The 15,659-nt window shown below is 43.8% G+C and overlaps 1 protein-coding gene across 3 annotated transcripts in view; it reads right to left on the bottom strand.

The window, feature by feature from the left end:
- ASPN (asporin) overlaps positions 1 to 15,659 on the bottom strand; it is a 199,372-nt gene that overhangs the window by 46,281 nt on the left and 137,432 nt on the right. For all 3 annotated transcript variants that reach the window (XM_078661389.1, XM_078661390.1, XM_078661391.1), the window contains exon 5: positions 12,353 to 12,463. In XM_078661389.1, the coding sequence (XP_078517515.1) occupies positions 12,353 to 12,463 (111 nt within the window). The remainder of the gene's footprint in view (positions 1 to 12,352; positions 12,464 to 15,659) is intronic.

Genomic DNA, 15,659 nt, shown 5'->3' with positions numbered 1-15,659 from the left:
TTCTCTCCTGATAACAGGTGAGTAAATAGGAATTCGTAGTTCGGCTGATTTTAGAGGAATATTTGTCATTTCAAAAATCAACACTTAGCAACTTTTCCGGTGAAAACCACACAATGGATTCCTATGGAAGGAAATCCAAGTTACTGGTAAGTTCGCTTAGAATTACTTTTCAGGGTCAGTGCTGGGTTAAAAGATGCAGCACTGAGTTCTCTCCTGATAACAGGTGACTAAATCGGAATTCTTAGTTTGACTGATTTAGAGGAATATTTGTACAATGGTGAAGGAAGGGGGCGGGACCTGCGGTGACATGTGTGCAAACACGCCCTGTGGCGCGTTTTAAGTTGGGGAATTAATTTCTCTTCAATGCTGCGGTCCCCTGGGGGCCAACTAGCCCACCAGGTACCTCCAGTATGCGCCAGGGACCTGCGTTGCAGAGAGGTATTCAGAGGCCACGCCCCTTTTTACAACACTCTGCAACACAGCTTCGTGGTGCCTACTGGAGGTACCTGGTGGGCTAGTTGGCTCCTAGGGGGCCTCTGGATTGAAGAGGAATTAATTTCCCAACTTAAAACAAGCCACAGGGCGTGTTTGCACACATATCACCTTAGGCCTCGCCCCCTACCTTCACCAATGTTTTAAGTTGGTGGATTGAGTCCCCTTGAATTCTGAGGTCCCCTGGCGACCAACTAGCCCACCAGGTACCTCCATTATGCGCCAGGGAGCTGCGTTGCAGAGAGGTGTTCTGAGGCCACGCCCCTTTTTACACCTCTCTGCAACGCAGCTCTATGGCACTTACTGGAGGCACCCAGTATTCAAAGGGGAGTTCGTTCCCCCTCTGCATACGCGCCAGGGGAGTCATGCAAGGAGGGGCGGGGCCTAGGGACGATCGCGAATTTAAAAAAAAATTATAATAATTGGGCCCTGGGGGTCCTTGTGGGACCTCCTAAGCAGGCCTAGGGGGTCAGGGTGTGTCTACCCTGCCCCATTTTCACACGTTCCACACATATTTCTATGACTTCCTCAGCCTCGCTTCTACCAAGGCACAAAATGGCTGCCAACAGTTCCTGATTTCGAATGTTTACAACTGCTTGACAGCCAATTAGAATTGAGCGCGTGATCGGGACGGTGCGCTTATCCTACAAGGCCAATCCTCGCACAATCCGCGGATCCTCTGCGCCCACAGATATATAAATTACTTTAACTGTAATTTTCAAAGAAACTACTGAACAGATTGACACCAGATATGCCAAAGGCACATGTCGGAACTGAGGACTACCTCTCTGCCAAATTTGGTGTAATTCCGTTCAGCCGTTCGAGCTGTAGCCGTGGCTAAAGGTCCTATGGGAAATTACATCGGGAAAACACGTTTTGGGATTTCCTTTTTTCTCAGGCCCCCGCTTCACCAATCACCCCCAAACTTTTAGGGAAGGAGCGGAACTGAGCTGGCCAAAAGTTTGAAAAGAAGATTCATCAACTGACGCCAATGTTATTGCCAATAGAATGTTTGGGATTTCCTATGGATAATAACTATAACTATCTACTGTCGGCCGCCACTGGGTAGTTATAGTCAGATTGTGTTGCCATAGGAAATGCATTTTCTGTGTTACTAATAACTTTAACATCTCCACAAACCTTTACAAACAAAAGTGCTACTTAACTAGTTTACACATGGAAAGTTTCAGGGTGATCCATCAAGGGGGGCTGGCAAAAAAGGAGGTCCTAAAACACATTTTCCCCATTAATTTTTCTATAGGAACTTTAGACACAGCTACAGCCTAAACAACTGAACAGATTTACACCAAATTTAGCAAAAAGTTAGCTTTCAGGACAAAAAGAGTGCTTTTTATGATTTTGTGTAAATAAGTTCAATAGTTTTTGGGCAATTGATGGTCAACAACGTTATATATCCAGGGATGCAGAGCATCTTCGGATCCAGCAGATCTCCTTCTGAGATCTGATTGTTGCCAGCGCCTCAACCAGGAAGTAGTGGCTGCCATCTTAGGACCTGGGACTCAGTGTTGAATCCTACAAAAAAGTAAAAGAGACATAAGTGAGCAGGATAGGCATACCCCATAGGGACCCCACATGGGGCCAAAAAGCTTTTTATAAGAAAATGCTGCCACAAATTTGCGGTAGATTGCAGGCTCCCCTGCTTGTTTATTACAAAGGTGCCCATGGTGGGCCAGAGTCTGTGGGGCAAGAAGTTTATTATTTTTGGGGAGAGGGTGCACGTAGCCCCCCTCCCCTAGCCGATTTCAGCCCCGGGGACCCCATCACCCAGCACCCAATTTATTTTTGGGGGGTTGAGCGCCCCTCTCCCAAAGCTGCATTTGCCTCATGGGACCCCCGTCCCCAGGGCCCACTGTATTTTTAAAGATGAAGGAGGTCAAGCAGTCCCCCTCTTCAAACTTCTAAAGGCCTTGGGCACCCCATCCCTAGGACCACTAACTTTTAGAAAAGGGAGGGGGGCGTGACACCTTCTTCTGTGAGCCATTAACTCGGGGATCCCAACTCCTAGGGCTGCTTAACTAGCTATGTCATAGGGAGCCCACCCTGGGACTTACCGGGCATGGAAACCTGTGTTTGCTTCCAGTTGGCAGTAGCATTTTCAATACTCTTGCCAAGTGTGAGCAAACACAAAGTCTGCTCCCAGCTGTTGGGAGCTTTGGAAATGCTCCAGCCAGCTGGGAACATACTTTTGATCCGTTTCTCTGCCTGCAGTGATGCAGGCAGGGAAACAGATCAAAGTTTTGCTCCCTTTTAAAGGGAGCAGCATAAGTAGCAGCTCCCTACGTGCAGGAGCAATGCTGGCTCCCACTGCAAGAGGATAGCCGGTTGGGGCCTTTGGGCTCCCCTGCAGCCCCCAACAAGAATTGGTGTGGGTGCCCTGGGTGGGCACATGGGCACCCACATTTAAGAAATGCGGGCCACTGAGGTAGGGTCCCTGGGCCCATAACGGCTCAGGGAGGGTGCTATGCACCTCCTCCCCTTTATTTTAAGCAGTGGCCCTGGGGGAAGGGTTTCCCAGGTCTTAATAAGGCTCTGGATTAGGGGCCACTTGCCACCCCCTTTAAACTAAATAAGGCCCTGGAGGATGGGAACCCCAGGGCCTAATGAGGCTCGGTTAGGGGGAGGTGTGCAGCCTCCTCCCCTTTGAAATATACATGGAGCTGGGGAGGGGGTTTCCAGGGTAATAATAGGTTTGCGGAGGGGGGCACTCAGCCCCCTTCCCCTTTAAAAAGTCCCTGGGGAATAGGGTCCCTGGGGCCAGGTCTTGTGGGTAAACAACTGCCTTGCACGGCCGACAACTGTGTGCAGTGTGGAGTTCGCTGCATTTGGGGGAGTTAGCCACCTTGTGTCCAACCCCCCACCATGCAGGGCGAAAGGCCACGGACAGCGTGGGGTTGGTTGCATGCGGGAGGTTCACAAAACTTTACAACAAAAAAAGTTAAACTACCTCGGTTTTTTCCTGAAAAGCTTCAGGGTGATCTGTCATGGGGAGGGGCGAGGGGGGTGTGGCAAGGGAAAGTGGGAGGGTCCATAAATGCTATTTCCTTATGCGATTTCCAAAGGCTAGAGTAGTTTTGGAAAGATTTGAGTTAGAATATAGAGCTGTATTGACAAATGTTCATTTGGGAGTCCCGCAGAACTGGGAGTTTAAAAAATAAAGTGTTGAGATAGGCTGAGAAAACTTTTGCTCCTGTCAGTCACCACCAAGATTAGTCCAGTGGGAGAGAAGTCTCGAAATGGTGGCCCACAAAATCAAAAGAAATGCCTCAATGCCCTGCAAATGTTAGGATAACCGGAGCCCTCTGGCTCTTGTAGGGCATAGTGGTGGAGATCCTAGAGGGGCCCGCCTCGGCCTAATATTGAAAAATATTTTTGGAGCTCGCTGCAATCCTCCCTGCCATGACCACTTACAGTCACCAGGATTTGTGCAATAGGGACACCTCTGGGCCCTCCCCCCACAGCTATTCAACTTACTTTCATGGGTACAGATGGGACAGAGTGTTTCACTTGGTGGTCTTTCTTGAAATGCATTTCCTTGTGATATCTAAAACAAGTAATCCCCCTGGGCTTGGAGGAACCTTTCTGTCCTCTCTTGTCTTTATGTTGTCCATGATTTGTAATCCAATCCCCTTTCTGCATGTGTTCTCCCTTGGATCCTTGGTATTTGCCCTGGCCCTTTCTCTCTGGTTTGGAACCAACCTGCTGAGAGTTCTTTTCTCAATTTCTCTTAGAACTGTGTGCCTCAAGCCCTTTGTTATCCTTGTTAGCTAACTACTTGTCAGCTAACACTGCATGTGTCTCTTGATCTTTCTCTGTCAGGAATGTTAAGTATTGACTAAATGTCGTAGAGCACTCCTTAGTGAGTCTTTTAATCAACATATACTGGTGAAAGGAATAAAAATCCTAGGCCTCCATCTCTCACCCGCTCACGCACCCCACCATAAATCTTGGTTTGAAACGAAAAACCATCTGCGCTCTTGCTGCCTTTAAACTTTTGAAGGTATTCAGCTGGCTTCAGCCCAAACCATTTAATTAGCTTCCTTCATTTGCTAAAAATTATTTTTCCAAGCCACAGGCATTCTTCTAATAACTGCTTTATGTTCTATGAGCAAGAGTCTCATTAAAGTAAGTAGCTTAGACACATCATACAAAGCCTAAACTCTACAAGCAAGAACTCACAAACCATTCCAAAATATGTTGCCCCTCCAGATACATATGCACAAACTGTTTCGGAATGTTGGCAGGCATGCCAGTAGAGTTGGAAGTGGAATCACTTTTCCAAATGCAGCTTTTTATGCTGCCATTCTGAGCTTCTCTTTCCCTAATTCTCTCTCTCTTTTTCATTTTCTTCACTTTCCCTATGTCCTTCTTGTTCATAATGCTCCCTCTTTGTCTGCTTATGGGCTCATTCTGCCTGTCTCTCCTTTGTCCTTGCTCTTGTACCTGGCAAGTAAATATCAACCTCAAAGAGGTTCAAAAGAAAGTGTTCCCAAACTTGGTAGGACACACACAGTGTTTGCTTAAATACCCATCACACACCAAAAGGGCCATTGGTGTCATGCTTCATCATAGAGGTCTTCCCGCCCCGCTGCGGGACGAGGTGTGCTACGACTAGCGACTACGCTGGAGCACTGTTATTGTAGTGCTATTTGTGATTGTAGGGTAGTGAGAGGAAGGGTCAGGGGTGGATGAGGTGAGTGGGTGAAAAAGTACCTGGCCCTGTAGACCTAAAGAGTTTAAAGGGTCATAGGTTGGTACTGTTAAAAAGGTATTTCAGATATTTCCAGCGTTTTATTGTGCGGATGCTCCTGGTCAAGTCAACATGTTTCGAAGCATCAAGGCTTCTTCATCAGGAATAAAGATGATACCTTCAGTGCTCACTATGTTGTTATCAAATGGTGCAGAATAAAAAGTGCTATGTAGAAAAAGGTGGAAAAATGTATATTAAATACAGTACCCAGTCGTTATTGTTAGCCGCGGGATGGCGCGAGTTGAGGACCTGTTGACCATTAAATGCCTGTGGCCAAATCTTCCCACCCAAAAAAGAGGCTCATGGAGCACTGGCTTCTACCAGTTCTAGCTTACTGTCAGAAATACTGACTGGTTTTACATATTAACAATACCGACTGGGTACTGTATTTAATTTAATTTAAGTTTGGGAACACTATCTTTTGAACCTCTATGAGGTGGATCATTTTGTTTTGAGTAAACCTAGTTGAGAAGGGTGTATCTACCCCCAGTGCCCATGAGGGGCATTACCTTTTCACTCCCTCATCCTGTTTTTCATAAGTAAATATCAACTTCACCTTTTCAAACTCTGTGGTATTCTTCTTTTTCTCAGCCATAGCTTTTTTGGGGAACCGATTTGCAAATTAAGAATTTCATAGACTTAATCCACCCTACGAAATAACAATGGAGTCAGTGATAATGGTACTTTAGAAATCAGTAGTAGTGATTGCTCTGGAGAAACACTGGAAAACAAATTTGGGGATACACATGGCCTGTTGAAAACCTGTGAAACAGAGCCTGACACTACAGTACCGTTCCCAAAGCCCATCACAATTTTGTGACTAGCCGAAGGTAGTAAAGTTACTTAAATGTGAAATGTAAATATACACATGTAAATTGCTCACAAGTGTAATGTCCCTTTGCCAACGACCAGGAGAGTATTTTGGGTCTCTGATGGGTGACTTTATACTACTCAGGGATTGTAGTGGGACGTGTGTTAGGGCTGATGAACTTAAAGCAGAGTGAATGAGCTGGAAAGCTTTGAGCTCATGGCAGGAGGCAAAGTGCTTGCATTTACCTCTATGAATTGGCCCAAAGGTAAATACTTGAGGGCCTATTCACTATGGGGTTGATTACGATGGCCGGCGGACTTAAGTCCGTCCTCCATCATTGCGGAGTTTGGGGCCGGCCACCTGTAAGGCAGCGGTCCTGCACATGAGATTATGATGAAACCACCACCGTAGTGGTCGCATCTTGTATCTGTAACATTGCGGCGGGGCTGCTGGCTGCAGCACCCGCCGTAATGTTTGAAATACACTGTTTGCATTTCCCTGCACTGCATGGCAGGCACCACGCGGTGCCTGCCACCTGGTGCAGGGAAGTGTAGGGGGACCATAGGTGCCCCCACAGTGCTAAAAAAAAACTCACTGGCACAAGGGGGGCCCGCAACGGGCCCCCAAAGTACATCCCCGCCAGCCTTTCAATGGAGGTTGAACCACCTGTGTCAATGGCGGGGTGCAGCATCCAAATCTGGGGGACGGTGCCTGCTAGGCACCCCCACCATTTTGTGGATGTGGGGTGGGTCTGACAGGCAATCGTAATGATTGCCTCTGTCGGACCCATGGCGGACGGGCTTTCTGTCTGCCAGGCACATCACCTGCCATCCTGATACGGCGGGCGGATAAAGGCCTTATGAGGGTGGTGAACCCGCCACCGGCAGCCTGCTGATGGCGGGTTCACCGCCGTCGTAATCACCCCTTATATTCTTTGGGGGTCAGTTGCGTGCCTCCCTTCACCCAGAGGTGACCAAATGTGACCCGTAGGGGTGCCCAAGGGACCCCTCGCCCACCCATGCACAATGTGGCAGGCACAATGGGGTGCCTGTCACAGGGTGCAAGGTTTTCCCCGACTACCCTTTTTTCCAATGTGAGACTGTGTTATCGTTTGGCACACAGGCTCCCATTGCAGTCAATTGAAATCTGAACGAATCGAGTCCGTAAGCTTCCACACGCATGGTAATCGGTTGGTAGGACTCCCCAAATACGAATAGTTCGGAAAGCATTCTTTACCAGATTCGGTGGGAATGCCTCCCTAAGGACATATTAAACTGGCCCTTAGAAGTAAATGTGAAGGGGCAGGGAGAGTTGCTGGAAAAATTGGCATACTTACTACTAAATGGGAGTGGCTTAAGGAAGAATAAGGATGGGTTTTGGAAGGTTAGGGAGGAGTTTAGGAAGGGACATCCAATCACAAAAGAGTAGGCCAATTGCTAGTCACACACTGCACTTTTAAAGTTACTATTATCGTGCAGCTGACGTTCAGTCCAACCCGGCTTTGCAAGACCACCTCGGGCAGGCTGGGCACTCAGCGGCATAAGTGAGGCTCAGAGTATGGAGAGGCTTGTTGGTAACCACGTTTCCTACCTAAACTTACCCGTAGGCGGTCGGCACGCAGGTATAACATCCCACGCCGTCATTCGTAATTCTGGGGGTGCCTTACTGGGGGCGGGGGGGTTCATTTCCTGGGGAATTCTGTGTCCCAAAATTCCCTCTAGAGGATATATGCAGCCTAATCCAAGATGGCTTCCCTTCTTACTTCACCTCTCAGTTTTTCGCAATCTGAAATGCTGATGCCCTTTTATAATGCAATTTTCTGTTTTCCGGAGTATATAAGGAAGCCTGCCCATCCGCCTTTGTGTCGTAATGATTCCTAGTGTTAGCTGTATGTCTTCATTCCTGATTCCTGTCTAGAGGTCCTACCCCCAGATTCATCATGCTCCTCTTTTGCGAGTCCTTAATAGAAATTATTGAGGAATCGCTATTAAAGACTCGCAAAACGGGATGCATGTAGAAATCGCAAAATTAATAGCGATTTCTACATCTTCCTTATTTGCGATTCGCTAATTGCTAATCGCAAATAAGGAATGACTCCCCATTCATTCGCCCATAGGAATGAATGGGGAGTCAATCCTTATTTGCGATTAGCAATTAGCGAATCGCAAATAAGGAAGCGATTTCAAGGGTGCCAGGGTGTCCAAAGGACACCCTGTAGCACCCCTGAAATGGTGATTTATACTGGTGTGCGCACACACATGTCCAAAGGACATGTGTGTGTGTGTAACATCCAACATAGAAAAATGCACTAAAGTGCATTTTTCTAAGTTTTCGCTATTTTCCACGAAGTCAGACTTCGCGGTAAATAGCGGCCAAAAATTGCAAATTCACAATTCTGAAATGGTTCATGAATTGCATTTAAGGAATCTCAAATAGAGATTCCTTAAATGCAATTTAGCGATTTCAAAATCTGCGATTTTTGCATTGGGATGATGAATCCCAAATGCAAAAAAAGCGCTCGCAAAGGGCCAGATTCGCAGAATCAGGCCCTTTGCGAGCCGATTTCTGCTTCATGAATCTGGCTGCTAGGTTTTTCCTGGAGAATTTGATTCCTGTGCTTCCAGATTCTTCTCCTGCTTCTTGATTCCCGCACAGTTCTGTTGCACGGTTTGTTTGTAGCCAGATTCTTCTTGGCACATGGAGGTTTTTGGCACTTGGGCTTTTTCCTCCATCTGGGGCTCCTATCAGAGGCACTATCTGTTAAGCGTTAACAAGTATCAGCTGCATCTTGGCTACTTGAAGGAGTCACCCTTATCTCTGGCAGAACAAAAGCAGGCAAGGCCAAGGCCTTGCAGTCTCCTCATCGTAAGCATCCTCTAGGTCGGCATCTGGATCTTGACAACTACAGCCAAAAAAGGACCCAAAAAACAATAGTAAATGAGTCCACTCAGAGCTGGAATAAGACCAGCACCATACATGGCCAATGACTGGCACTGCAATACCCTTTCAATGCAAATATTGGAGGTAGGGACTTAAAATAAAACCCCATAGGAATTAATGTTAAATGAAATTACATTATTTGAAATAGTTAAGAATATATGTAAATAGTATTTGATGTTAATAGAAATCTAAGAATAAAACATATTTAATTATTTATAAACATCTTAACCTTTTTAGAACATATAGTAATAATGCGTCATTAATTTGTAATGTAACATAATGAAACTACATGTAATTAATTCTATATAAATATTTTAGTACTTAATGCATTTTGTTTTACATTACATAGGAATTGTTTATAATTTAAACTTCGGAAACATATACCTATTTAATTGAATGTATATTTAAATTAATCAAAGATTGTATTCAAATTTAAGATAATAGTGCTATAGCATTTTATTCTTTATTTAAAATAAATACATAAACATAACTTACATTAATATTTAGCATACAAGAGTTTTGCTTTTTTGAGATAAAAAACTTTTTTAGTTTTCCCTATACTTTACCACGGAGGATTCCACAGTCAGGGAAGTATTCTCCCTATGGTAAGTTATAGGAACAATTTAAAAAGTGTATTACATTTTCTAAAACATTAGTAAAAAGATTTATATGTTAAATATGAATTACATTTTTTCATTTTAAGTGCAGAATTCATTAGGAAAATGCTACAGCAGTATTTACTAAACTTTGAATACATCTTTACATTATGTAAATATGTTGTTACATAACAGTATTTTTCTCAACTTGGAATTAAAAACATAGTTCCAATCTAAAATAAGCAAATTAAAATTCTTAATGATTAAAGGTAATGCATATAATTTATTGAAAGGAATTGAATAATATTTCAATAAAAAACATAGTTACATTATTTGGATATGCAAAAAGGTTGATACAATATGTTATAATTAAATTTATATTTGGTGATATTTTTATATATTTATTTTTACATTAAATAATATTTATTTATATTTGTAGCTGATTTATATTATTTAATTTAATATTATTTCATATGGGATTTACATTTAAATCCCTGACTCCATAATTTCATATGGGAGGATGTTGTACTACCAGTGGATGGCTAAGGCTGGTGGTGGACGTGTTGGTGGTCTTTTTTTGTAGTAACTTATACTCGCATTTTTGGCTTCATCCACTCATCCCCATTTTTTCGGGTGGAGATGTGTGCTTTTGAGCAACTTTCCTCTCAGATTTTGAGAACCCACAAAAAAAAATTAAGTTACTCAAAAATGTAAGTGTAAAGTTACACATGTAAATTTGTTAAAAGTGTAAGTGACCTTCATGAATAGCCACATTGGCCCATGGTGAATTTGTGAGCCTGGATCTGGGTCCAGGAACATGGGGCAATGCCAAAAAAGGATTGGATATACAAATGGAGGCAATAGGCAAACTACATCTCCCATGAGCTGTACGAAAATAGAATTTCAAACATAATATGCAGAGAGTGTGACTAAAGAATCAAATAAGTATAAATGTGGTGGGCACGGGAGTTATATGAAACATGGAAAGGAGGTTAGTTGGTCAATTATATTCCTTTTTTACCCTTTTACAGGCTAGTGAGGTTGACATGATGTTCTCTTCTGAGAAATGTGGAAGGCTTCCCTTAAAGGGGAAGAAACAGAGGAGAAAGCCTTTTCTGAAGACTTGCTCCTTTTACCTTTTTGAAGAGACAATACAAGAAAACCACAATTGGTCTTACTGACAAGGCAAAGCCGAAACCATATGCCAAGAGAAGAATCATAGCAGAAAAGTACTGGTTAGGGAATATGACTCTCTTTTCACGTTGGCACCACTTGACGAATCTTCAAGAAATTTTCAAAGAACGTCCCCTTTTTGGTTCAACTACTGTGTTGAAAGTTTTGGGGTGATCCATCAAACGGGAGCTGAGAAAAAAAGGGTTCAAAACATGTTTTCCCCATGTTATGCCTATGGAGATTTTTCATTTTTTGAACACAACTATAGTCCGAACCGCGAACCTAATTACATGACTTTCGGCAGAAAGCTAGATGTTGGTCCTGAAACTGCTCATTTTGTAATTTGGTCTAGATCCGCTCAGTAGTTTCAAAGATCTTTAAGGTAAAATAATATAGATATCTGGGGGTGTGAACCTTGCTGTGGACTCGTGGATCCTACTAAAATTTGATTGGCTAACCACACTTCAACCAGGATGTGTTGCCAGCCACCTTGGGACTCGTTTTGAAGCCGGGTCCCACATAAAAAGATCTTTTTAAAAAAAGGGACCGGGGTAGGATCCTCCCAGAGACACAGCCATGGCTAAAAAGTATTTTTTAATTAAAACATCTTGGTAAAATACGTGGCTGGATCCGCAAATGTTTCTGAGATTTAAAATAGTGCAAGGGTGCGTCCTTTGGTGCTAGGCGGCCAAAACGAGGCCAGCACAGGGGGAAAGGCAGGAATTCACCACATTCTTTGACATGTCTGTAAGTTTCATCTGGAAAATAATTTTCGAGGACTAGTTTACTGTTGTTGTCATGACCACCGCTTATAAATGAGTACAGAGGTCTAATGTTTCATGGGCATGATTGACGCTTCATTCCATGCTTCGACTGCACCACACAGGAACTTTGCATCCAGTGAACCATGAGAGCTTTGCTCAATAACAACAAAAAATATAATACCTTTTTATTTACAATGCCATTATTTTATTATATTGTAATCAGTTTACGATCCTGCCTCTCAGGGTTAATTGTCTTCCTATAAATATATCCTCATCAACACGTTTCACATAACTGTGACATCTGCCCATTTTCTACTTTACTTCGATAATCTTAACAATTTTGAGGAAACCTCCAAGAGATGTGACTCTTTCGGTCATGTTGTTGAACTAGTTTATTTGAAACAAAAGAAGCTGTGTTTCTTTTCATTATGCTGCCTATTGCACTGTCTAGGTAACCTTCACTTAACTTTTACATCAGAAATATACATTTCGGTTGCATCGATTTATTTGCGTCTAATGGATGGATTTACCCATGGATTAAAAAAAATCTTACCACAATAAGCACAACATAGGGCTTCATGTACGTTCCTGTAATTGATTTTTATAAATGTTTTATTTATATACTGATTTGATTGTGTTGTGAGGTTAGCATATAGTATATCTGAAGACATGAGTGCATTTTGTGCCATTTTTCTGAAATGCACGTCCCCTCTTCACAGGAGAAGTGCTAAATTGCCCAGCATATTGATCACCCTGTAGAAGAGGCAAAGGGGTACAATATGTCACAAATATTAAATTAGAATCATACCTTTGGGAATTGTTGTTAATTTAGCTTCTGCTAGTCTGACGTGGAAGACCGTCATCTCTTCAAAAGCCCCTGGTTCAATTCCATTGCTGTTCAGCGGGTTTGCACTCATTTCTGCAAAATAAATTTTTATTAGGATTAGAGAACAAATGAGTCAGTTTTAAAGAAAATTAGAATATAAACTTTCTCTAAAGGGATGCTTTCTTGCAGTATCAGGGCCTAAAATAATCAAACATTTTTTTTTTTATTATTGAATTTATATTGCGCTCAGCTACCCGCAAATGGGTTTCCCGGCACCAGGGACAGACTAAAGAAGAAACAAGCAAGTGCAAAGGAGAAGATCACAACAGGGGAAATCAAAACAGAAAGGTCTTCAGTTTTTTACGAAAAACCAGAAGATTAGTTTCTGTTTTTAGCGCCAGTGGGAGAGCATTCCACATCTTTGGTCCAAGATATGCGAATGAGCGGCCTCCCATTTTTGCCAGACGGATTCTTGGGATCAAAAGATTGCCATTGTTAGATGACCTAAGGGAGCGGCCAGGTAGATAAGGCTGGGCAAGGTTGTGAAGATAGATGGGGGCAGAACCCTGACGGATCTTGAACACAAAACACAACGTTTTAAAGATCACACGATCTGAAATTTTTAACCAATGTAGGTCACACAAAGCTTGCATTGCGGACGTTCTCCGTGGGACATTGCGCAAGAGGCGAGCTGCTGAGTTCTGTACCACTTGGAGTTTATTAATTGTTGCTTTATCCGCTCCTAGATAAAGCACATTGCCATAGTCGATACGAGACATCACAAGGGCCTGTACGACAGTTCTTCGAGTGGACTCAGGCAACATCCATATGATCTTCTGCAGCCAACGTAAGGTGTTGAAACAGACTGCAGCGATCTTGGTTGCCTGCTGCCTCATCGAAAGTTTATCGTCGATCAGGAAACCGAGGTTACGGGCAACAGGCACAGGGGTAGGCAGCGGGCCCATATCACAGGGCCAGTGTCTGGAGCCCCACAGATCTTTATGCTTGCCTAGTATGATAACCTCGGTCTTATCTCCGTTGAGCTTCAGCAGATGGACTTGCATCCAAGCTGCAACACGAGATAGGCCAGTTTTAATGGCAGAAATTTCCTGTACCCTGCTGCTAGTAAGAGAGAACACAATCTGCGTATCATCTGCATATGAATATATAGACAGACCGGTGTCCTCTACAATGGAAGCAAGCGGTCTGATGTAGATGTTGAACAACAGAGGGCTTAATATAGACCCTTGAGGGATGCCGTAAGCTGAGGAATAAATCGCAGATTCAGCTTTGTTTGAGAAAACCTGAAAGGTGCGCTCATTAAGAAATGAGGCCACCCAGGCAAGCGCTGATCCATCAACACCAAGGGAACGGAGGGACTCCAGAAGAGTGGAGTGAGACACGGTATCGAAAGCAGCGCTTAAATCAAGGAGAATAAGCGCAAAGGTCTCACCGCCGTCGATACCGTGTCGGAGTCGCTCAGTCACCCCAAGGAGTGCGGATTCGGTGAAATAGTTAGCGCGAAAGCCTGATTGGGATGGATGGAGATATCCCACGTTTTCAACAAACTCATTAAGCTGGGTGTTAACGTGGCGTTCCAAAATTTTGGAGCAAGCTGGCAGCAGGGATATAGGCCTAAAGTTAGCAAGATTTGTGATGTCAGCACCAGATTTTTTGAGCAGAGGAACGACCATGGCATGTTTCCATTCCTGTGCCACCCGAGATTCGGTAAGAGAGATGTTTAGTAGCCTCATTAGGAATCTCCGTGGTTCAAGGTCAAGTTGTTTTAATATCTTCATAGGGACTGGGTCCTGCGGAGAACCCGACCTGATGCTGTTTAGACAAGACAGGAAGGAAGAGTCATCAAATGGTAGCCAGTTGTAAATAAACTCAGTGGGAGTGAAGGAAATATTACAGGAAAAACCAAGTTGAGGGAAATCAGTTGTGGAGGAAGAGAGGCCAGAGATTGATAAATGCCCTCGACCTTAGATATGAAAAAGTCAGCAATGGCATTACATTCTATACCGTCTAGAGCCGGCAGCACGGGAGTAGTATCAGCTCCTGTGAGTTTCTTTACAGTGGCAAAAAGAGTCCGAGGACAATTTTGCACTAGAGTAATAGTAGAGGCAATATAGGAGGCCTTGGCACGTTTGCAATTTGCGTGATAGAATTTCAGTTCTTCTTTGTAAGTCACTTTAGAAGGAGCGGAGTATGACAGCCTCCACTTCCTCTCCAGGGCTTTACATTTAGCACGTTGGATTTTCAACTCGTCAGAGATCCAAGGTGCTGGGGGGCGCAAGGATCTACATTTACTACTAGAGCGAGGGGCGAGAGCAGTCACTGCATCTGTCAGCCAACAGGAAATGGGGGTATTCAAATCCTGCTCTGTGTTGACAGAAAACGGAATTGTCTCAGTCAGACGCTGATTGAAGGCAGCCACATCGAGCCTGTCCCAACGATAGGATGATTTAGTTTCCTCCACATAAACACTGGCCGAAAAAAGACCAGGTGGTAGCACAAAATGGATTGCGTAGTGATCGGACCAGACAAGCGGACGCGCCGATTGAGTACAATCAAACGGAAGGGTTGAAATGATTGGGTCCAGGAGGTGGCCAGCAAGATGAGTAGCCCCAGAGTTACAGAGTTTGAGGTTAAAAACCTCAAGATCAGAGATAAAAGATTTATTGAGGGGATTATTAACATCTTCTAAATGGATGTTTAAATCACCAAGAATAGTGAAATTATTCAATTTCAAAAGTGTTGCTGATAGGCAATCAACAAGTAAGGGGATCCATGAAGCAGCATTTCCGGGCGGCCGGTAAATTAGCAGGCCGGAAAGCGTCAATTGGGGATTAATCATAAGTTTAAATAATGCTGCCTCACTACCTGGAAGTTGTAATAGTTCCAGTTTACATTGATAGATGGATTTAAAGATGATTGCAATTCCACCACCTTTACCAGAGGGTCTATCCTGATGCAGCACAACATAGCATCTGTTAAAGTGATGGCTCTTAGCAAAGCAGACTGACAGCACACCAGATAAACCGAGATGAGTTCACATAATGCTACTAATCTAGTTTGGACTGGAGCGATATTGACGAAAAGGATCTTGGACCTAGCTCTTGCTGCACAATGGAGTTAAAAATCGAAAACGATGCAGTTTGTGGCCATTAATTTGGGGACATTAAAAGGAGCCTGGGCCTCGGAGTGGAAGAATTTGGGTGTAGCTATGATGAGGACTCTCCTGAAACAGGCAGATTATGTTACAGCATTTATCAGAAGTTGGCAC

The sequence above is a fragment of the Lissotriton helveticus genome, chromosome 9, assembly GCF_964261635.1.
Source record: "Lissotriton helveticus chromosome 9, aLisHel1.1, whole genome shotgun sequence".
Taxonomy (NCBI): Eukaryota; Metazoa; Chordata; class Amphibia; order Caudata; family Salamandridae; genus Lissotriton; species Lissotriton helveticus.
The sequence above is the reverse complement of the archived record's forward strand: the minus strand, read 5'-3'. Positions and strand labels throughout refer to the sequence as shown.